Source organism: Chenopodium album, chromosome 6 (assembly GCF_948465745.1).
Source record: "Chenopodium album chromosome 6, dcCheAlbu1.1, whole genome shotgun sequence".
Lineage (NCBI taxonomy): Eukaryota > Viridiplantae > Streptophyta > Magnoliopsida > Caryophyllales > Amaranthaceae > Chenopodium > Chenopodium album.
Window position 1 is genome coordinate 37,142,741 of NC_137839.1, and position 22,477 is coordinate 37,165,217.

Genomic DNA, 22,477 nt, shown 5'->3' on the forward strand with positions numbered 1-22,477 from the left:
ATGTTCACCATAGACTTGCACTCCTTCTCATTTGGAGTGCAATATCCTCCACTTTCCCCACTCCCCTCCTCCTCTACATAATCCACAACAATTTTAGCTTCATCGTCACCCACTTCATCATCACCAATAAACATCAATTCATCTTCCTCATCCTCTCTTTTTTCCCCCAACAAACAACCCTCAACTTCTCTTGACATTTACACCTATATTGGGGTAATTCAAGGCCAATTAACACAGACATATTCCCCAAATACAAGCTTATAACAAACATTTCCACAAATACAAGCCTATAACAACCATTTCCACAACCATTTCCACATCAGATAACTAAACAAATAAATCAGATAACTAACTAAACTAACTCAGATAACTAACTACACAAAATCAGATAACTAACTACCCAAATCAGGATAACAACCTACACAATCACAACCAATTTATATCATTTTCCGCATAAAAAGTGCACATTTCTCCAACAACTTGTCAAAATTAAATTATAATTAACAAAAATGTGTCAAGTAAGCTTCAACAACATGATATACCAAACCATTATAGCAACAGAACATGTCAAAATTCAATTATAATTAACAGAACTTGTCAAACTTCAATAATAAAATAACAAAAACACAAACACATTGTGGAGAAACCACTGATACAGCAGCAATCTAGTATCAAATACTAGTGGACTTACAAATCTCAGATGCAACACCAATAATTGAATGAGCCAATGAATCAATCGAAAATTTACCAAGCATAGTCGAACAAAATTCACCAAGCAATCATTGTCTCGACTTCACCTTCAATCGCCAAAATATAATTGCAACCCTAAACATGCAAACCATACTGCATATCAACAATAAAATTCCTTAAACAAATACCCAACTTGAATTGATAAGTAAATCACAAAACATACCTGATTCGGAAAGCTAGGAATTGTTCTTCAGACTTCAATTGCGAGGAGAAGACATCGATGTAAAGACTTGGATAATTGCGAGGAGAAAGACGAATGTGGTCAAGTCGCCATTGAATTCGTGGTGCTCAATTCAATAAAAGCCTTCAACGGGACACTATTCGCACAACGGTCCTCAAAATACACAAATACACTTACTACGTATAAAGATACAATTTGGCATACAATCAGGCCCCACGCACTTAATATTTTATTAATATTCACTTGTGCTGTTCATAGCACCGTGCTGGGAAGAGAATTACCCTATGTACTCATTGGATAATCTGATTGAATAAAATTAATAGCCTCGCTTTTTTCAAAAAAAAAAAGAGCTTTTTTCGAAAAAAAAAAAAAAAAAAAAAAAAATTTAGAAGAAGAGGCTAGAACACTTTTAGCAGAAAACACAAAGGAGAGGAATTGAAGGGTTTACAAAACTTTCTCACTTCTCGCGCGCACACACACTCCCCCGCACGGCGAGAAGTTAATCGGTCATTGGAAAAGATGAGCATTTGGAATTACGTCGTCACCGCTCACAAACCTACCAACGTTACTCATTCTTGCGTCGGCAATTTCACCAGCCCTCAAGACCTCAATCTTATTATCGCGTAATTTCCTCTTTCTTCTTTTCTTAGGGTTTTAACTTTTCATGCTTTGATTTTTTGCATTTCAAATTCTATTAATAAATTTGTTTGGTTTAGTCGATTTAGTGTAAATAGCTGAATGACATTTTAATTATTTTCTTTCTATTGTTTTTAATTTCAAGTTTTGTTTGATTTTAGTCGATTTAGTGTAATTGTGAATAGCTGAGTGAAATTTTAATTAATTTTTCTTTCTTATCTAATTCCGAGTTATTTTGATTTTCTTAAAATTTGAAGGGTTTTTTTTTTTTTTTTTTTTTTTTTTTTTTTTTTTTTTTGTCTTAGATAAATTTTAATTTAGCTTTATGTGTTTTTAATTTGTGTTTCGTGTGTGTTGATAATTGATTGATATATGAAGGGGAGTTTTTGTGGAATATTGTCTGAGTATTTGAATAGTGGGTTGATAATTGATTGATATATTAAGGGGACACGGTTTTCAATCCCGCTTCATTTGGCTTTGAGAAATCTGTATTTGGGAAAAGACGGGAGCACTAAATATAGGGTATTAGAGAAAAAGTTGAGTGGGGTTCTGACTATTTTTATTTCACTCTACCTTGTTCAGTCTGTTTCATGGCTTTCAGGTGTTGTGTTAATAGTAGCAGTTGAAAAAAAATTCGTTAAACTTGTCACTTTTACTAAAAAAAAACATTCTTAATAGTTGTTTATGATTGGATTTTTATAAATTCCGTGAATTATGGGAAGAGTATGGGACTGTTTAAACTGTTGTAAGTTCCACTTGGTGACATTATGTGATATCCTTGATTATAAGTTGTTTGAACAATGTGAAAAATATACTGAACAATAAAGGGGAAGTGCGTGACTGTAAAACAAAAAAAAAGCGGAAGTGCGTGACTGTAAAACAAAAATAAGGGGAAGGGCTCAATTGCTCATAGCTGTTATCTGTAATGATCGCGTTTCTAGATTTTACTGGGTAAAGTGGTGTGCAGCTCCGGTGATTGGTTAATTTTTAGTTCATTGGTGGAGTGATCGAACTTAGATGCCTTGAGGACTGTTTTACCACCCTTAGTGCGCTTCCCTATATTAGTTGTGTTGTTTGCTAAGAATTGACTCAATTGTAATTTCTCTCTTGGAGGGGCTGGTTGGAAGAAGAAATGTAGTCATATGTGGCCTCAAATCTCAAAAAGGAAAAACTATTTATTTCTAATGACTTAGAAAAACTATCAACTGTGATTAGAGTTTTGATCTGTTAATTGGGATTAAATAGTAGGCTTGGTCAAGGATATTGTTTCCTTACTGAAGCTGTAATGTGTTTTTAGATAGTGGTTTTTTTGAATCTAAGCATCATATATAATAGTGAAGTATTCCAGGAGTCTAGCAATATGAATTTTGGTCTCAAGCAAATGTTACTATCATAATATACAGGCTTGAGCTAGATCTGATGTATCGAGTTTATTTGAAGATTAACTTTGTCGATGAGATCAATTTGTTGATAGTGGTATAGCAAGATTAATGATTCACATCTTCAGGAAATTTTCGATTGCTTTCAAGAAATGAAACTTGTAGCATCATGTGATAAGAATAGTATGTGCAAAGAAAAGTTTTGTTGGTAATATTAGCTGTTGAATTGCTACTCTTCAGTATTAATTATTTGTATGCTGGTGTAGAATCTATAGAAATCATGTACATATGATTTGATTATTGTGGAAGAAAAGACTTAAAGAAGTATTTACCATACCTTTTTTCATTGGTAAATTATGTTGGGTGACATTTAAAACTCCTTTGAAAGGACCACTATGTGAGATATGAGAATTGATGTAAAAATAGCCAAATACTAGACAATTATGGCTTAATGTGAAACTATAAGTCATTCCAATGCCTTTTCTCATTGCAACATTCTTCATGATAGATTTTTAATGTATGACGTTTTGAGTATTGGACTCCTTTCATCATGCTAAGTCTGGTGGAAAGCAATTGTCCATTTTATTATATTATATGTACTGCATATGCTAGTGTGACTGATGGTGTGTCTTTATTGCAGTAAATGCACAAGAATTGAGATTCACTTGCTAACTCCTCAAGGCCTTCAGGTATTCTATAATTTCCAAACCACCTAAACTTTTGGTTTACAATCAATGTGCAAAATTCAGAGAGTATTTGTTTTTTCTCACAATATTCTTCCTTTCTTAATCTGTTACTTTGATGTCATGGAGTATAATGGTTGGTTGGACAAGTTTGTGAGGAGGATATGAAGGAGTTTATCTTAAATATGACAGGGATAAAAAGTTTATTGATCTTCTAAAAGTGTTGGAATAATATTTGAGTGGACCGTCTCAAGGTTTATAATAATTCTTTGATGACAGGGTCTCCTTTTATCATTTGATTTTTGTAATAAAAGGTGATGCTCTTTAGACAAATGAGTCTTTTACTACTGTGTACATGAACCAAATCTAGGAATATTTTAAGGGGTTGGATATTTTTTATGCATACGCCTCCATGGAAAGTTTCGGCTGAAATGTGAGAGTTGATAGGTTATGGATGCAATTTTAGTGGTAATGAGAAGGTTGGTATAACTAAACTTTGACTGATGTGGCTTGTGACTGTTGTGAGAGCAGTAGACTATGATAATTTATTGCGTTTGGATAATTCGCTAGAGCATGTGTGTAATCGCTAGAGCGTGTGTGTGTCTGCGCGCGCTAATATTTATGTCTGATCTTTTACACCTTCACATGCGTGAACACATCCAAACTATATTTTTGTGTTATAAATCATGCATTATTTTTCCCTTCCCCAAAATAGTTGACTAGAACACTTAAAAATGTAGTCAAGAATAGTTGTGCCCAACACAAATGTATGAGTTTGAGTTTGACGGTGGTAAGGATTAAGATCACTTCTGTGATCATTATCCTTTCTCAATCCTTCATGTTTGTACAGGGTATCTCCAGTGGGGATTAGGACTCTTAAAGGAAGTAAATTCTGTATATGCAATGTCTTTTGTCTTCAAATCAAATATAATTTGAGAAGTTTAGTTAGATTAGCTTTGAGCTTTTAATTTGCTATTAGGCATTATGTCATTTTGTCATGTAGATAAAAATTCTTATTAGGCTCCTCATCTTTAAGGAAACTCTCTTCATAGATTTCTTTTTATATTTAAATTAGAAGCAAAGCATTCTATAATCTCATTGTATAAAGAAAAAAGGTGTTGGGTTGAAGAAAGACTCCAATTTTCATGATTGAATCTTTAATTTCACCTGACTTGTTTAGGAATTTAGTAGTTTTGTCTTGTTGAGAGGTTTAACATACAGGGGTCATTTACTTTTTGCTATTTTTTAACAATAAATCCCCATTTCATTGACCAAGAGTTGTCCATAGGATAGTTATGTGGGATTTGGAATATTTTAAACAATACTTTATTAGGTATGTGAGTTTAATGGTGACACCTGATTTTATTGGCATCCAGCTGTTAGCTGTTAGATGTTTGCTGTACAAAAGAATGACTTGGATCTATAGATAGGAAGGGTTTAATAAGAATATGAGAATGCATCTAAGGACACCTTTCGGGTGAGTAATTTATTTATCACCCCCTCTTCCCCAAAAGTTACAGTGTTAGTATGTAAGATGGTGTTGAGTATCTTATTGTATATATCCAAATATTGACCTTTTATAGTGTTTACTAGTATGTAAGATGGTCTGCATTGGCACGTGTCTGGTTAAAATGTTGCAAGTAATTTGGTATAGGAAATGTAGTATTAGAGTTAATTAGTTGTACTTCTAGTCTTCTACTCATTTCTTGGGGTATAGAATTTTTATATTCCCTCCATATTTTAATAAGTGAAACATTTATTTTGTGCATGTATGCCGATGCAAAACTTTGGCTGATAATATCTTTAATTATCAATAAGTAAAAATTATAAGAATTGAATATTTATAAGCTATTCATTGAGACGATTCTAACAAGTGCCCACAAGACTATATTTATTCTTATGTATAAATCACAAATATTTATCGAAGTGAATTAGATGAATGGTTCAAAAAGTCGACGTTTTACTTGTTTAAATGGTGAGGGACTACAAGTTTACCTAGGCTCAGACATCTCTTTAGCCTAGATAACTTTTACCTTACTTATCCAACCTAGCTAATGATTTATTTTGGAGAAAGATGAAAAAGAGTGGAGAACCAAAAGACCAATGAGAGGAAGTGACCAATATATTTTTTCTCATCTCCAAACAAATTTCTCTACTTACTAGGTTTTAGTTTCTCCTTTTCAGCACCAGATCATGTAGGAACTTTATCTATGACCAGTGCCCAAGCAAACAAGTTTGAGTTGTAGCTTTTGATTCCCAAATTCCCACCAAAAGAATATTGAAGTAGTAGTAGAACTTGGTTGATTGATCTGCGCATCTGCCTTTATCATTGCCTAATTGAAGAGATCTTTAAAGACCTCCTTAAAACTACTTTGAAGCATGCTAAGCAACCAAGGTCAAAGTTTGGCAGATTAGCCGGCATCCCTTTTATTTTTTGATTGTTGGTCCCTTGTTTATATTATGGACTTTAAGATGTGGGCAAAACTAGAGATCAACAAGTGTAATCAAATTTGATACCTTAAAAAAAAAAAATTTCTTGAGTCTGGTTTTTAGTTTAAAAATGCGTGTCTTAGACCTGCCCCTCTTCTCTAAATTTTGTTTTATAAAGGCTTTTATTTTTCTTAAATGTAGTGTTTTTATTCACCCATTTTGAACTTTACTAGTATGAAATTTACTTAAAAAGGCTCAATAACTGAATGTTAAATACCACATAAAAAAGTGTGTCTCATACTGAATAGACACCTGCCTAGGCTGCAGGAACCCTTGGTACATATTGTGCGACTCCTGCCTTTCAAAACTAATGTCTAATCTTAAGACTGAGACAACCAAACAATTCAACTGCCTTACATTGAGTATAGGTTCTCCTTGTCCTCTTTTTGGTTGTAAATTTTTGCAATTCTTCACGACAAAGAAAACTGTTTTTATATGCAATGCTGCATCTCTTTGTTAGTGAAATCTATCATATACTTTAAGTTCACAATGATGCCTCCTTTTTTTTCAAAGTGAGGATCTAAAGAGGGGTTTAGGGTTAACTAGTTTGTAAACCTGGTCATTATCTTTTGTGAAAGTGGTATCTACCCAATTTTGGTTAGCAGTGTTATTCAATCAATCAATCAAAGCCTTAATCCCAAAAGTGGGGTCGGCTAACATGAACCAAATTTGATTATTCCGTGTAGTCATCAACATAAATCTTTCTCCTCCATCCCTTACGATCCAAAACTTCATCCTCACGTAAATCCATGCACTTCATATCCTTCCTCACTCCTTCCAACCAAGTCATCTTTGGTCTCCCTCTTCCTCGTTTAATCCCTCCATGGTCCCACTCTTCCACTCTTCGCACCGGTGCACCCTCGGGTCTCCGTCTTACATGTCCAAACCAACGCAGACGATTTTCCCTTAATTTATCTACAATGCCCGCCACACCTACTTTCTTGCGAATAACCTCATTTCTGATTCTATCTCTTAAAGTGTTTCCACACATCCACCTTAACATGCGCATTTCCGTAACCTCCATCTTTTTAATATGCTCTTTCTTAGAAGCCCAACATTCTGTACCATAGAGCAACACTGGTCTTATGGCAGTCCTGTAGAATTTTCCCTTCAGGACTGCCATAAGACCAGTGTTGCTCTATGGTACTATACTGTTTTTATTTTCCTCTGATTTTCTTCATTGGAATACTCCTGCAGAGAAATACATTGACTGTGGCAAAATTACAACCCAAAAATTAACCAAGGTAGGAAAATATATATATATATATATATATATATATATATATATATATATATATAAAGTGAGGAGATGTATAAAGGAGAACTGGGTGAATAAAAAAATGATGAAGCAATTGAGCTGTGGGCACACCAAAGGAAATGAGGTAGTAAGTTGTATTTAGGTTACTAAATTTGAAAAATTCACCAGCCTCAGTAGCTGTGTTGAATTTGGATCTTTACTCGAGAACACAAGGAGTGCCCCTACCCTTAGCTATAGTATCCATATTCCATTAAGTATCCTTGAAGATGTTTCTTTATTACAGAAAGAGCACCCTCCTCCTTCCTTAGCAGAGAGGAGTTGTGATCTTGCAGTTTGTGTCTGAGCTTTATAGGGATGGGAAGATGATCATTTGCAAGTGAGCAAGACTGAGTAAGAAGGCTACTGGGCTCCACAATTGTTTATTTAGAGCTGTACTGTAGGTTATCATGTCTAACTTGTTTATTTTAATGTGTCTTATTGCCATTTCATGGTCATTTTCTTTTTATTTTTCCATTTCTGCTGTAGCTCTCTTTTGATGTTTAAATCTCTTCTGTTTACCTTCATGCAGCCTATGCTGGACATTCCAATATATGGAAGAATTGCAACACTAGAACTTTTTCGACCACATGTCGGTGAAGTTATTTGGTTTGTTATGTAAATAATGCCTCTTTAATTTTCCTTCATTCACCAGTTGTTTTCTTGCCTTGTTAGGGTGAAGCCCAAGATTTCTTATTCATTGCTACTGAAAGATATAAATTTTGTGTCCTTCAATGGGATCCCGAGACATCAGAGCTCGTCACCAGGTCTTATTCTACTCGGACTCCTCTTTCCTATCTGTAGCATACATTTTTTTTTTCTATCCCAAGGATAAATTTTTGCAATTAGCTCTGTATTTGTCACCAATATTTTGGGACTTCATTGATTTTTGCTGTGTTTGAAACTATATTTTGATGTAATTATTTCTTATTTTTAATCACATAGCAAACTACCTTCAACTTACTATTTTCTTGTCATAAAAGTAAGATAGCGAGTTATTCAGTACTCATGTATTTGATTATCTGATGAGTAACATGTATGGAAAATATTAGGGGATGACATACATAAAAAGGGTTAAGGTAACAGGTTGTATGTCCTCAAGGTGTCATGTAACAATATGTTTAAGAAATCAAGAAGCATCAACTGTTACTCAAAACATAGCACTTGACAGCTGACCCTAGCTATACAATACCCTCTCTATAAGAATTTGATCTCTTGAGGCAGCAGCAAGCTCCACCCTCAAAAATATGTTGGTTTCTTTAAACTATTATATTTTGTTAACGTGCATCGACAAGTTTCTTATGATCCATTTAAAGCACTTCAGTATCCTACCTTTCTTTATCTTCTGTTCCCAAGACACAAGAACTTTGCTTGAAATAACTAAACCCAACTCATCCCAAACAAAGCAATTGTAGAGCAAAACAAAATTAATAGACTCTTCTTCCTATGTCATATTACAATGATGTGCATGATTGAATCTCCTCTTCAGGAACCTTTGCCTTCATATGATAGCTGGGAATTGTGTGAGAATTTATTTAAAGAAAATCTAAATTGAACTGGATCCACAGTTGCTGCCAGATTATCTCTTCATTCCCTAATGGTCAATCTCCTCATAAGAAAGATACTCCAACAGCCTTTAAGTTGTTACGCCTCATCTACATATCCAAACCTTTCAATCTGAATAGCTTCATTTATGTTGCTTAGATGCATAGTACTAAGACCGTAAGACCTCCAACAAGTTTGGGGTTGCTCGCATATTATATAACCCAATGCTTTAGTTACATGTACATTATAAAGGAATAAATTGCTAGCCTCCAATTTTGGTCTCTTATAACAAATGTTATTATGAACTCTTTTTTTAATAAAGATTTGGAAAACTGTTGTTATTATTTGGCAATTGAAAAATGTTTTAAATAAGTCTGTTTCCATGGGTTCAATTGAGTCGATTATTAACATATGGGTAGAGGTTGATGAGAATAACTCAATCAAGATTTTCAACAGTACGTGAAATTTGCTGAATCAAAATAGACATTTGGAATTACCTAGGGGTGCTCATCAGTGGATTGAAAATTTAGTAATAATGCGTAGTTTTGACTATTAAAACTAAATTTTTGAGATTACCAAATGTTTCTTTAAGTTTAATGGAAGTAACTTTAAGTTTATGGAGGAAGAGATTTGCTAAAAGGTTTGTCATGCAGAGCAATGGGAGATGTTTCAGATCGCATTGGTCGTCCAACTGACAATGGTCAGGTGAGTTGTCTGATACTTATTTGGTTGCTTCTTTGCTTTTAGAAAGAAAATTCTCATTGCTCTTGTTTAACTGAATTATTGAACCTCCTCTCATTTATTTTACCCCTGAGAGGGGTTGTGTTTGTTTATAGATTGGCATCATTGATCCCGATTGCAGATTGATTGGGCTCCATTTATATGATGGGTTATTCAAGGTACATTGACAAGTTTAAATAATATTTTCATCCATTAGAATTTCCTTTGATCCTGGAACTTAATGCTGATTTATTACTGCTGACAGGTCATTCCATTTGATAACAAAGGACAGCTGAAAGAAGCATTTAATATTAGGTATTTTGGTATATAATTGTTCATAAGACTTTTGGTTGAACTATATTTTGTATCCTATTATACAGTTTGCAGTATTGCTCACTACTACAAAATCATATGTTTCATTTATGAATTTTAAGCATTGGCTCTAACTGCTGTCTACTACGAAATATGATGTATCTATTGCATTGCTTTGTTGCTACATGGATCAGTGTGAATAGCTTGTCAATCAAAATAGATTTTGTAAAGCTTCTGTGAGATTGACTTTAGCTTTATTTATTTATTTATTTATTTTTTATCGTTTGCTCTCCTTATAAGACTCAATACTTCTTTTCTAGTTTCCTTTTGCTGACTTCTCTTGTGGCTGACTAAGATAGTACTAAATCCAAACTATATCAGGGGACGAATAATTATTTTTGTTGTTCTTTTATGTCATTTTGTAAATATTAACTACACTGCTAGCTTTGAGTGCTTATCCTGCTGCTTCCAGGTCTGCTCTCTTACTTCTTATGATGTTTCTTTTTGTGGGCTTGCGGCTCTGGTTGTTATCTGCTAATATTCAATTGGTTTAGCTAGTTCCCTATAAACCATGTTTGTATGATTGATTTGTTAGAACTCAAAAAGAAGCCCTTATCTCAATCAAATGTTGGGCCCAAGGTCAAACATTATTATGCATGGGACATAATTCTATTTTGAAATAACTTATATATGTATCATCATGTGTGGGTCTATAATCAAATACTTTATGCACAGGCTTGAGGAGCTTCAAGTGCTTGATATAAAGTTTCTCTATGGCTGCTCAAGGCCTACAATAGTAGTTCTTTACCAGGTATGCTTAACTTTGTTCAGTATGACAGGTTTATAGCCAATATATGTACATATCTAATAGTACAACAGAAATGTTGGGCCTTCCTGTTCAATTTGTTCCTTGAGAGTCCTCTCTCAGCTATGCATTTGGCTGTCAATTTTGCTAAAATGGCTTTCTATGAGGATGGATTTTGTTATTCTGCAGGATAATAAGGATGCTCGTCATGTTAAAACGTATGAGATTTCATTAAAGGACAAAGATTTTGTTGAGGGGCCATGGTCCCAAAACAATCTTGATAATGGGGCTGATTTGCTTATTCCAGTTCCGCCACCACTTTGTGGAGTTATCATTGTTGGGGAGGAGACAATTGTATACTGCAGTGCCACTGCTTTTAAAGCAATCCCCATTCGACCTGTAAGTTTTAGCGGGCATGCTTAGTCACATCATTTCTGTTCCTTGATGAAAATGAGGCGCATGGAATCAATTACTGCCTTTCTGAAAAAAGCATTTCCTTAGGCATTCAGCTTCCTGTACTTAAGTCAGAAATATGGCAACACTAATTTTGTCTTGGATGGTTCAGTCTATTACAAGAGCATATGGAAGGGTGGATGCTGATGGTTCTCGGTATTTGCTTGGTGATCATGCTGGACTTTTGCATCTACTTGTTATCACTCATGAAAAAGAGAAGTGAGTTTTAGCTTTCATCTTTAACTTTTTCATTTGAAAATTGTCATCTTTCTATGATAAGCCTTTACTCAACTATCACATCTTTTTGGTCTATTTTGAAGAAAAACATCGATTAGCACTTGACTGCACTGCAGCTCTATAAAAGCAGCTTTTAACCTCTTGACAATGCAAGCTTTCCCCTAATTTTCTGCTAGTTTCTTTCTTTCCATGTGCACCAAGTTGTCTAAGGGACCTTTCTTAGTACTTTAGCAATCCAACCTTTCTTCATCCTTCTTTTCAAAGTGGCATGGATATCTGTGATTGGAATTAATTATGGTTTAAAGTCTTTAACATTTTTCAATTGTAGTGCTCAAGTAATTTGTGCGCTTTGCTTGGCGTAACAGAGTTACTGGCCTCAAAATTGAGCTTTTAGGGGATACGTCTATTGCATCAACAATATCTTACTTGGATAATGCATTTGTTTTTATTGGCTCAAGCTACGGAGATTCACAGGTATGGTCAATATGCTTGACTATGGAATTTTATTTTGTTTTCATCTTCTTGCCTATGTTTTTATATTTTTAATTTTTTATTTGGGGGAGTAATCGATCCTGAATGTTTGGTGTACTAATTTCTTTTTGTGTAAAGTTAAGCATTGTAATTTTTACTATCTTCTTCCTTTGTTTTCTCTTTACCTGAAAGAGGAAAAAGAAGGATTAGAGGATGAAGTAGTGTGCATTTGCGGATCAATGACTAACAACTAGCAACCAAACTCCAAAGAAAACATTGTTGTCATCTGATAAACCAATTTATATAAATGATATATTATTTGCATCTTTCTTCTTATTTGTTAGTTGTCTACCTTCACAATGTTCTCATCTTTTCTGCTCATTATTTCATCACCTTGTTTGCAGACACTATATATACATGCTTTTTTTTTGAACGGCACACCATATATTCATTCTTAAGTCAACTTGTGTGCATATATGGTTTGGCTGATGTAATATTCTTTCTGATTTCTGATTCTTGGGAGTGATTCAATTACAGCTCATAAAATTGAATTTACAACCAGATGCAAAAGGATCATATGTAGAAGTCTTGGAAAGATATGTGAATTTGGGTCCAATTGTCGATTTCTGTGTGGTTGACCTCGAAAGGCAAGGGCAAGGTCAGGTTGTAACTTGCTCTGGTGCATACAAAGATGGTTCTCTTCGTATCGTTCGTAATGGGATTGGGATAAATGAACAGGTCTAGGTTTTTTCCTATTTTAATGACTGTTTTTCATTTATATATTTATTTTAAATTTTTTCTTCTAACAACTGTACTGATACTGAAGTTGGTTTCTTAGGCATCAGTGGAGCTTCAAGGCATCAAAGGAATGTGGTCTTTGAGATCTTCAACAGATGATGTATATGATACTTTCTTGGTTGTTAGCTTCATTAGTGAGACCAGGATTCTAGCTATGAATCTTGAGGATGAATTAGAAGAAACTGAAATTGAAGGTTTTGACTCTCAAGTACAGACTTTATTTTGCCATGATGCTTTGCACAACCAATTGGTGCAAGTAGGTCTTTGCGTTACATACTTTATGTGACTTAACTTGTGACTTCTTCCCATGATTTATTCAATACTATAATGTAGCAACTTTTCAGTAGGGAATTAATGTGAGGTTGTGGTTTGTTTAATGTTAGGTCACCTCAAGCTCAGTTAGACTGGTCAGTTCGACATCTAGAGAACTTCGAAATGAGTGGAAAGCTCCAACAGGATATTCTGTGAATGTTGCTACTGCTAATGCATCCCAGGTAATTTTCTTAAATATTTCCTTTCATTTGTTATCATTTTAAGTTCATTATTTGTCTTTAGAAAAAAATAAATATATGGAAAAGAAGCATAAATGTTAAATTATTTGGAGACCTTAGAAAAAATTTCCTTAAATGTTTTCACCTGTCTTGTGAGAGCTCTTGGTGTCAGAAGTCCCCAGTATGTGGTTTTGCAAGCATCCACTTGTCATTTACCTGCTAATTTTTAATCAGAATTTTCATGTGCAAATAAATCTCAATCCTCTGACCTGAGGCCTTCATGCTTTCACAGGTTCTACTTGCCACTGGTGGTGGGCATCTTGTTTATTTAGAAATTGGTGATGGAGTTTTGACAGAAGTGAAACATGCGCAATTGGAGTATGAGATATCATGTCTTGACATAAATACGATCGGTCAAGATCCAAATTATAGTCAGCTAGCTGCTGTTGGAATGTGGACAGATATTAGCGTTAGGATATTTTCGCTTCCAGATCTTAATCTAATTACCAAAGAGAATCTTGGAGGGGAGATAATTCCTCGCTCTGTTCTTCTTTGCTCTTTTGAAGGGGTAAGCAATTCAGCATGCTTGTTTAGTTATTTTGATCTAATGCGACTCTATTATTTTATTTGTTCTTAAGATTTTCTTATAATTGTTTTCTTTTGTTTCCTTAAATTTGCAATACTTTTCTAAAAGAATTGTTTCCAAAAACTTGCAACACTTCTAGATTTAATAGTTTTATACTTTTATTTACCAACTAGAATACCATAAATGTCTTTACTTTAAAGACTGGATGAGTAGGGTAGAGAGGTAGATAGTTAACATGGAGTGGGTTACCCCCCCTCCCCCCCTCCCTTCTCTCTCTCCTTATATCTTAATAAATTAGCCATTTGTAAGTGTTGCAATAATAAGGAAACGAAGGAAACATATTAATATAAGTCTCAATGGCTATCATAGTGCATGACATAGCACCTACGGGATCGCACTTTAGCGATCTGCTGATTGTTACCTTGATCATGACTACAATGTTCCGTGTATGTGTTAGTTTCTGTGCGTTTTGTGGTTCAATATTTTCCCCTTAGCACATTTCCAAAGTTTCTTGGTTTTAAGTGACCCACATAATCAAGTAATTAATTTTGATGGCCTTACTTTTCCCATCCAATTAATCAATAGCAATACTACCATACTTATGATGGAGTGGGTTACCCCCATTTTCTCTCCTTATCCCTTAATAAATTTTCCTTTTGTAAGTGTTTCAATAATAAGGAAACGAAGGAAGCATATTAATTTATGTCTCAATGGCCATACTACCATACTTGTGGGCCCGATGAATGGCTGGACCTGAAAAAGAAAGAGGTTGTATTGCAACTTAGCATACTGATGCTCTAACAATACTACCCCATCTTTTTGTTCACAGAAAGATCTATGTACATATAAGCATATATTGATTACCAGAAAATAAAAAAGTAGAAAGAATTAGTGATGCCTAACACAGTGTCACAGCTTTAAAATACACTAGAAGTCATGTATCTTAATGCCGCTTGCTTAATCTTTGTTTTGATTATTTGGATAGCATAACATGTGCAGTATAAATTATGGTATCATGTGTGTGTATGTTCTCTGATTCTAACTTTATTGTTCCTTCTATTTCAGTTATCGTATTTATTGTGTGCTCTTGGAGATGGTCATCTCTTGAACTTCATGTTGAACATGAGTTCTGGTGAACTGACTGACCGTAAGAAGGTGTCTTTGGGTACACAGCCTATTACACTTAGGACTTTCTCATCTAAAAATGCTACTCATGTGTTTGCTGCTTCTGATCGACCAACAGTAATATACAGCAGCAACAAAAAGTTACTTTATAGTAATGTAAATCTCAAGGAAGTCAGTCATATGTGCCCTTTTAATTCAGCTGCTTTTCCTGACAGGTATAGTCTTATAATTTTTCCAAGAGTTTTGTTTGTTAGAAATGTGTGGTTCTTGTTGCTGTGGTAGCAAGGAGATCGATAATGGTGAAGAATAGTATGTCCATTTTTAGGTATGGATTGAAACAATTGTCTGAAAACATGTGATGCTATACTTGGTAACAATAATTTTATCATCAAAATTTTTGGGAATAGTGTTGCTTTTGTAAGGTAAGATGTGTCTATTACTTTGTTAACTTTTATATGCATCAATGCAAGCAACTTTTTATTTTTATTTTTATCTATTTATTTACTAACTAGTTTCCAAATGTGATATATGATGTTTTGTGCAAATCTGTGTTTCACTTTGACATAGAAGCTATTAGAAATATTCTTTATATATGCTTTCTGGTTTATTGTGCATGATGTTGACCATTATAGCTACCCATTTTTGCTTCTGTAACTTATGCATCTTTGGTGTTTTTTGTGCTAACATTCTCTTTTTTCCTCTGCTAATAGTCTTGCAATTGCAAAAGAAGGTGAACTTACAATTGGTACCATTGATGAAATTCAGAAGCTTCATATTAGGTCTATCCCTCTGGGGGAACATGCTCGGCGTATCTGCCACCAGGAACAAACTCGCACTTTTTCCATTTGTAGTTTGAAGTACAACCAAGCTAGTGCAGAGGAATCTGAAATGCATTTTGTGCGTTTGTTGGATGACCAAACCTTTGAGATCATATCCACTTATGCGCTTGATACCTATGAATGTGGTTGCTCCATACTGAGCTGCTCATTCTCAGATGACATCAATGTTTATTACTGTGTTGGAACAGCATATGTTTTGCCTGAGGAAAATGAGCCAACAAAGGTAAAGTGTTAGGTTGTGTTGAAGTACACTTTTAATGCATCTGTCATTTGATATTGTCTGTCAAATGAGTCAAACAATAGAGAAACATTCGGTAAAATAGTAATGCTAGAAACATTCGGTAGAATAGTAATACTATTGTATCCTGGCATCTTTGTGTGAAATTCCCTTGATAATTCAATTAGAAAAGAGTAATCAGTGTACAAAACACTCAAGTTTATTTTTTATGCCTTGCTTTTTCTGGTCAGGAATTAAAATTATTGAAATCTGCCCCATTAGTCATTTTCATAGTTTCAATTACCTTCTCATTGCATAGATGGAAGAAGGTTTTTTTTTATTGGCATTAGGGATCGAAAAATTAACAGTATATTCTTTCAGTAAAAAAATTACTCCTGGATTGTTCTACACATTTTGCAATGTGGATGACTAATATATCATTTTATCATGTAAATTTTACAGGGAAGAATTTTGGTTTTTGTTGTGGAAGATGGAAAGCTGCAACTCATTGCGGAGAAGGAAACTAAAGGTGCTGTCTACTCACTAAATGCTTTCAATGGCAAGCTGCTGGCTGCCATTAATCAGAAAATTCAGCTTTATAAGTGGATGCTTCGGGATGATGGTACTCATGAGTTACAGTCTGAATGTGGACACCATGGGCACATTCTTGCCTTGTATGTGCAAACTCGTGGTGATTTCATTGTTGTCGGGGATCTGATGAAATCAATTTCACTGCTAATATATAAGGTAGTGGTTTCAGAAAAAGTGTGCATTTCTTCTAGCTTGTTCAGTTGTACTTCAATCAAGCACTATTATTCTGTTTGTGTTTTTCAGACATGGTATTTCTTTTTCATCATTTAGCTATATAGCTTTTTATGGGTAGCAATCTAGTCTTTCATTCTTCTATAATTTGCAGCACGAGGAAGGTGCCATTGAGGAGCGTGCACGGGACTACAATGCTAATTGGATGTCAGCTGTAGAAATTCTGGATGATGATGTATATCTTGGTGCAGAAAATAGTTTCAATCTGTTCACAGTGAGGAAAAACAGCGAAGGTGCCACAGATGAGGAGCGTGCACGCCTTGAAGTAGTTGGGGAATACCACCTTGGAGAATTCATCAATCGATTTCGTCATGGTTCTCTTGTTATGCGGTTGCCAGATTCCGACATTGGTCAAATACCAACTGTTATCTTTGGAACTGTTAATGGCGTAATAGGGGTGATTGCCTCTCTTCCAAATGATCAGTACATGTTCCTGGAGAAGCTACAATCAAATATGAGAAAGGTTATAAAGGGTGTAGGAGGACTGAGTCATGAGCATTGGCGGTCATTTCACAATGAGAAGAAGACAGTAGATGCAAGAAACTTCTTAGATGGAGATCTGATTGAATCTTTCCTTGATCTCAGTCGTGGTCGTATGGAAGAGATATCAAAAACCATGGGCGTTTCAATAGAGGAACTTAGCAAGAGAATTGAGGAGTTGACCAGATTGCACTGATGAAGTTTGATCAGGAAAGAGGCTGGCTTTTTGCTGAGCCTCGAATCTCTATAATTTGACTTCTACATCTCTCTCTATCTTTTTTTTTCTCTCTTTACAAGTTTTGTTCAGTTTTTTTTTTACCGAGTCAGCTCTCATTGGCCAACTAGGATTTGAGCTGCTTGCATTCGAGTTGATTTTCCCCATAATTTAGCAATAATAAGTTCGGGGTGATGCATCCAAGTATCTCCATTCCTGGCAGGCCACTGTTTGCCTGCTCATCATACTCGGTTTCTTTGTATCTGTTAGTGTATGTTCACTAAGTAATACATGTAAAATCTACATTTCAGAACCCGTATTTGTAGCTCAAATATTTCTATTTGCTCATTTTGTCTTGGTTAAAAATTTTAGATGTGATTCTTTGTTGATTTTAAATTTTTTTGATTGGCTAATAATTAGGATAAAATCTCCTAAAGTTGTTAGGATAATCATAGAAGATTAGGGTCATGTTCTCTTCACCTTAAAAAAAATAATATTAATTAAAAATAAGTTCAGTTCAGTAAAAATAATTTCAGTTCAGTAAAAATAAGTTGAGTTCAACAAAATTCAGTTTTATTAAAGAAGAATTATAATAGAAAATCACTAAAAAATAATTTCAGTTCAGCAAAAATAATTTCAGTTCAGTAAAATTAATTTAAATTCAGTATAAATAATTTAAGTTCAGCAAAAATAGTTTCAGTTTAGTAAAAATAATTTCAGTTAAGCAAAATTAAGGTGAAGAGAACGGGGCCTAAATATGATTTATTTTTCTAGATTAAAATAAGATTTGATTCTATTTCATACCTAAATTAAAATATATGATATTTTATGATTGGTCATGAATAATATATGATATTATCTAATTATGATTTAAAATATGAGATATTTTAGGAAATGCGTTGCCTTGATTATGAACATTCGATGTTGTAATTTAGACAAGCATGTTAAGTGATTTATTATATGGCATTTTATAATATGATATTATGTTGCGATATATAGAATAATGTGGCCCATAGATTCTAAAATACGATATGCGCATCGTGATGTATATTTGTAATCTAAATATGGTATGCGTACCGTTAAGTATTTTTTTAACTTTTATTTAAAGTAAATAAATTAGTTATTTAAAGGAATATTTGTCAGAAAAAACCTTTTAAATGACTCATTTTGCAAGAAAAAACCTTTTAAAGCATTCTTTGTTAAAAAAAACCACCACGACGACTTTTTTTGTACAATTAAACCTGGGCCCTCTTTCCCGGCATTGACTCCTAATTTCAGACGTTGACCCTTTACTTTTCCTACTTGCAGCCCACATTTAGGTTTATTGTTTTTCTTTCTTCTTGATTCACCATTGAAGGGGTTCATTGTTCTTTTTTCTTGAATTCACCATTGAAGGGGTTCATTGTTCTTCTTTCTTCTTGAATTCACCACCTGACAAACACAACAAACAAAAAAATTTGAACAAATTCAACAACTTAGGGCAACAATTCTACTCAACAAATTCAAGAATTCATCAAAGTTTCTGGATGTTATTCATGCATCAAAGTTCAAATTCAACAACATGCAACAATTAGGTAAATTAGGTTATTTTTTTGTCGTTTTAATTTGTTGAACCCTAAAAAAATTTATGCATTTCATGCAATTCAACACTAAATTGAAGAACATACTTGGGTTTGTAATTCACTCTGTAATTAGGAAACCTCGAATTGCGTCCAAGCGACCCCTTTCTTCCTCCTTTAGCCATTAACAACAATAAATAAGTGAGTTTTGCTTTACTCTTAAAAAAGCCCCAATTTTTATACTACTTTCAATTAAAAATTGATGATTATAAACTTACCTTACTTAATGCTTGAGGAATTAATTAAGAGCAGCAGAGGAGAAAGAGAGAGAGAAAAACCCAAATTGATTTGACGGCTTTGTAGAGCATTCATGGAGAAATGAGTGAGAGATTAAAGGGGATTATTAGTTTGGGGGAAAATAAGAGGAAAAAGTAAGGGAGTGTGCAAATATCCAAATAATTGGCGGCAAGTAGGAAAAATAAAGGGTCAATGCTTGAAATCGGAAGTCAATGCCGGAAATGAGGGCCCAGGTTTCATTATACAAAAAAAGTCGTCGCCGGTGGATTTTTTTACAAAGAATGTTTTATATGGTTTTTTCTTGCAAAATGAGCCATTTAAAAGGTTTTTTCTGACAAATTTCCCTTATTTAAATAATGTTAGTCCAAAGAAGCCCATGAAGTGAAGGCCCAAAGGAGCAAGGTGGATAGAGATCCATGATGATTCAAGTGGGAGCTTTTCATTTCTAGTTTTCTTAGGACTAAGGGGCCATTCTATGTCATGTTTTATTGCATTAGTAGATTATGCATGTTAGATTTTATCTATGTTGATTGATGATGCGCTAGAATTCACTAAATAATCACAACATAAATGAATCTAGGTCGTCCCAGTAATATTGAGATTGCTTTTCCAATTAAAAACCAGACAAATCCTTGATATTTATGATAGGTCATCATGCAAAAGCTGGGGTCATTTTATATCTTGGGAGACTTGAGGTTGATGAGCATCATTTATGGCGCTCAAAAGAATAAGATTTAAGCTCATTTTCTTTATTTTCTTTCATTATTTTCATATAATTTTCTTTGTTTTATTTGGTTTTCCATTTTTATAAATCATCTTGGTTCTCGATTAGTTTTTACAAGTTTTTCATATTTTCAGATGATAATCCGTAGTTTTAGTTTAGTTTTTATTTTATTTTGTTTTCACCCTTAGTTTTATTTGTGTTTTGTAGGTGAATAATCAAGTCAAGTTGCACATTTAGAAGGCTGCTCTCCTCGCGGGCATCACCTCGAGTGCACCAATGATAGGGATGCTTGGGAGCGCAGACGAGCCACACCAACAACCTCAACCTTAAGTCACTTCCCCTGCTTCCCCCTACTTACCAAACCAGCCACCAATTTCCTCCAATAACAACCGCACCATCAGCAACCTGCAGCAACCCTTTGCACCACCTCACGCAGCAGCTAACCAGCCACCATTTCTATCTCCACGCAAACCTCCACCTTCGCACCACACCTCTACCCTACTGCTCCCTGCAATACCGAGCTATTGCAGCCCGCAAACACCAATCATCTGCCAGCTCAGTGCGTGCGTGAAAACCCACTTGTGTGCGCGCACAAGTGGGTATAAGTTGGAGCCTCTGATTTTGATAAATTGCGGTGATCGAATGGCTGTGATGATTTGCGGTGATGATGTGCGAAGCATGGGATTATATCCCATAATTAAGAGCAGCCAAAAGCAAATCGAAGTCCACTTCTTATTTCTTCTTTGTTTCGTTTTCGATTTTTTTTTTTTTTTTTTTTTTTGAATGGGGAGATTAAAGTTCATTAATAATCAGCCATACGACACTTACATAAGAAATCGTAATCGAACAATACAAAGACAAAAGAACCAATTACAAGTTCGAAATAAAGGAAACTACAATTGCATGCGCAAAATGACTTTCTGAAATACCCTTGGCTCATATAATGCTGTCCTATGCAGCCTCTTGCAAGGGGGTCTGGCAATATGTTGTAGTTTCTGCCGAGAACCTTCATTGGCTCAGAATCCTGTACTCCTCGACCCAAAATCAAAATTGGTGTCGTACACTTCACCATTGACAAGACAATCTCCGATTTAAACACGGATATCGGCATGGAAGCATAACCCTTTAGCCCAAACCAACAGAAGATCAAACCAAAGCCCCATAGCCAACAAACCCGGCTCAAATCCTGCACCAGAAGATCGGTACACCGATTTGCACACCCCATAGCACACCAACACACCACACAAAAAGAAAAAATAACAAACCCAAATAACACACAAAGACGGAAACAGGAAACCCAAACACTACACACACCCCTAATAGAAAAAACAGGAAGAAACTTAAAAACAAGAACTACGAACGGAACCCTAACAACCCACCCCGCCGCCACCCCGAGCACAACCACCAAAGCTCCGAGGTTCACCAACCCAACCCACATGCCGCCTGACAGTAAAACCCGGACCGCCAATACCCGCCCGAGAAACCCAAACCCCACACACCCCTGAACCGCGGCAACGACGGCTGGAGACACCAGACTAAGAACAACCCTACGCGAGGGACTTAGAGGGAGATAACTCACCCTCCCCGTTCTCGAACACAATGTCGTGACGACGGACAAAACGGAGGGGCCTAGACACGGCGGGGAAGCGGAGACGAAAACCGGCGGCAAGCCGGTAGCAAGGCCGGTGAGGAATTGACGCGGCCGAAGAGGGGAGGCGGTGCACGTTGCAAGGCCGAAAATACAAAAAACCAAAACCAAAACGAAAACAAAAACAAGAAAGGAAAAAAACAACCTAAGGGAGTAGATCGGAGGCTCGCCGACGCCGTGGCATGGGCGGTGAGCCGCACGCCCGTCGGCGAGCCTCATGGCCGGAGCAGTTTTTGGGAAAGCGGTAGGGTTTGGGAGAGAGAGAGCAGCTTTTGGTACTATTAAGATTGGTTTTTTTCGATTCTTTTTAATTCTTTTTATTTTCTATTTCCTTTATACTTTTATTTTGTTTTCTTATTTTATTTTCATTTCTTTTACCTTTCTTTTATTTTCCTTTCTTTTATTTTCCTTTCTCTTTTATTTTCTTTTAACCTTGTAATTATAAATACCCATTTTGGGGTAAATTTAGAGGAATTAGAATTAGACCACATATTTCTTAGCTTAGTTGAGAGCTTTTCCCTCTAGATCTAAGGTTAGTTTTAGGAGTAGATTTTAGAGAGAGAAAGTGAGGAATTTCAATGGTTATTTGAGAGGTTGAAGATTCAAGATGACAATTGTATTGAAGATCTCCATTATCAATTACTGAGGATTTCTTATTCTCTCTCATCTTTATTGCTTTATTTAATTTCATGTTTGTTTGATTTGATTTTGATGTTTGATG

At 35.1% G+C, this 22,477-nt stretch overlaps 1 protein-coding gene across 1 annotated transcript; it reads left to right on the plus strand.

The window, feature by feature from the left end:
• The first annotated feature begins 1,257 nt into the window (after window positions 1–1,257).
• LOC145636029 (DNA damage-binding protein 1-like) lies at window positions 1,258–17,874 on the plus strand. The gene is made up of 19 exons (XM_081687465.1): window positions 1,258–1,554; window positions 3,587–3,635; window positions 7,946–8,005; window positions 8,089–8,180; window positions 9,612–9,663; window positions 9,795–9,857; window positions 9,944–9,993; window positions 10,726–10,801; window positions 10,985–11,194; window positions 11,361–11,467; window positions 11,851–11,959; window positions 12,494–12,694; window positions 12,795–13,010; window positions 13,138–13,248; window positions 13,538–13,813; window positions 14,897–15,171; window positions 15,667–16,018; window positions 16,475–16,759; window positions 16,929–17,874. The coding sequence occupies exons 1-19, from the start codon at window positions 1,451–1,453 to the stop codon at window positions 17,508–17,510; spliced, it is 3,270 nt and encodes a 1,089-aa protein (XP_081543591.1). The 5' UTR covers window positions 1,258–1,450; the 3' UTR covers window positions 17,511–17,874.
• Window positions 17,875–22,477: the final 4,603 nt, after the last annotated feature.

Bases quoted from the DNA above. Each gene is read 5' to 3' on its own strand.
- LOC145636029 (XM_081687465.1), top strand. From the start codon at position 1,451: ATGAGCATTTGGAATTACGTCGTCACCGCTCACAAACCTACCAACGTT. The intron at 13,011-13,137 runs GTAGGTCTTTGC...GTTTAATGTTAG, and splicing joins TGCACAACCAATTGGTGCAA to GTCACCTCAAGCTCAGTTAG. The intron at 13,814-14,896 runs GTAAGCAATTCA...CTTCTATTTCAG, and splicing joins TTCTTTGCTCTTTTGAAGGG to TTATCGTATTTATTGTGTGC.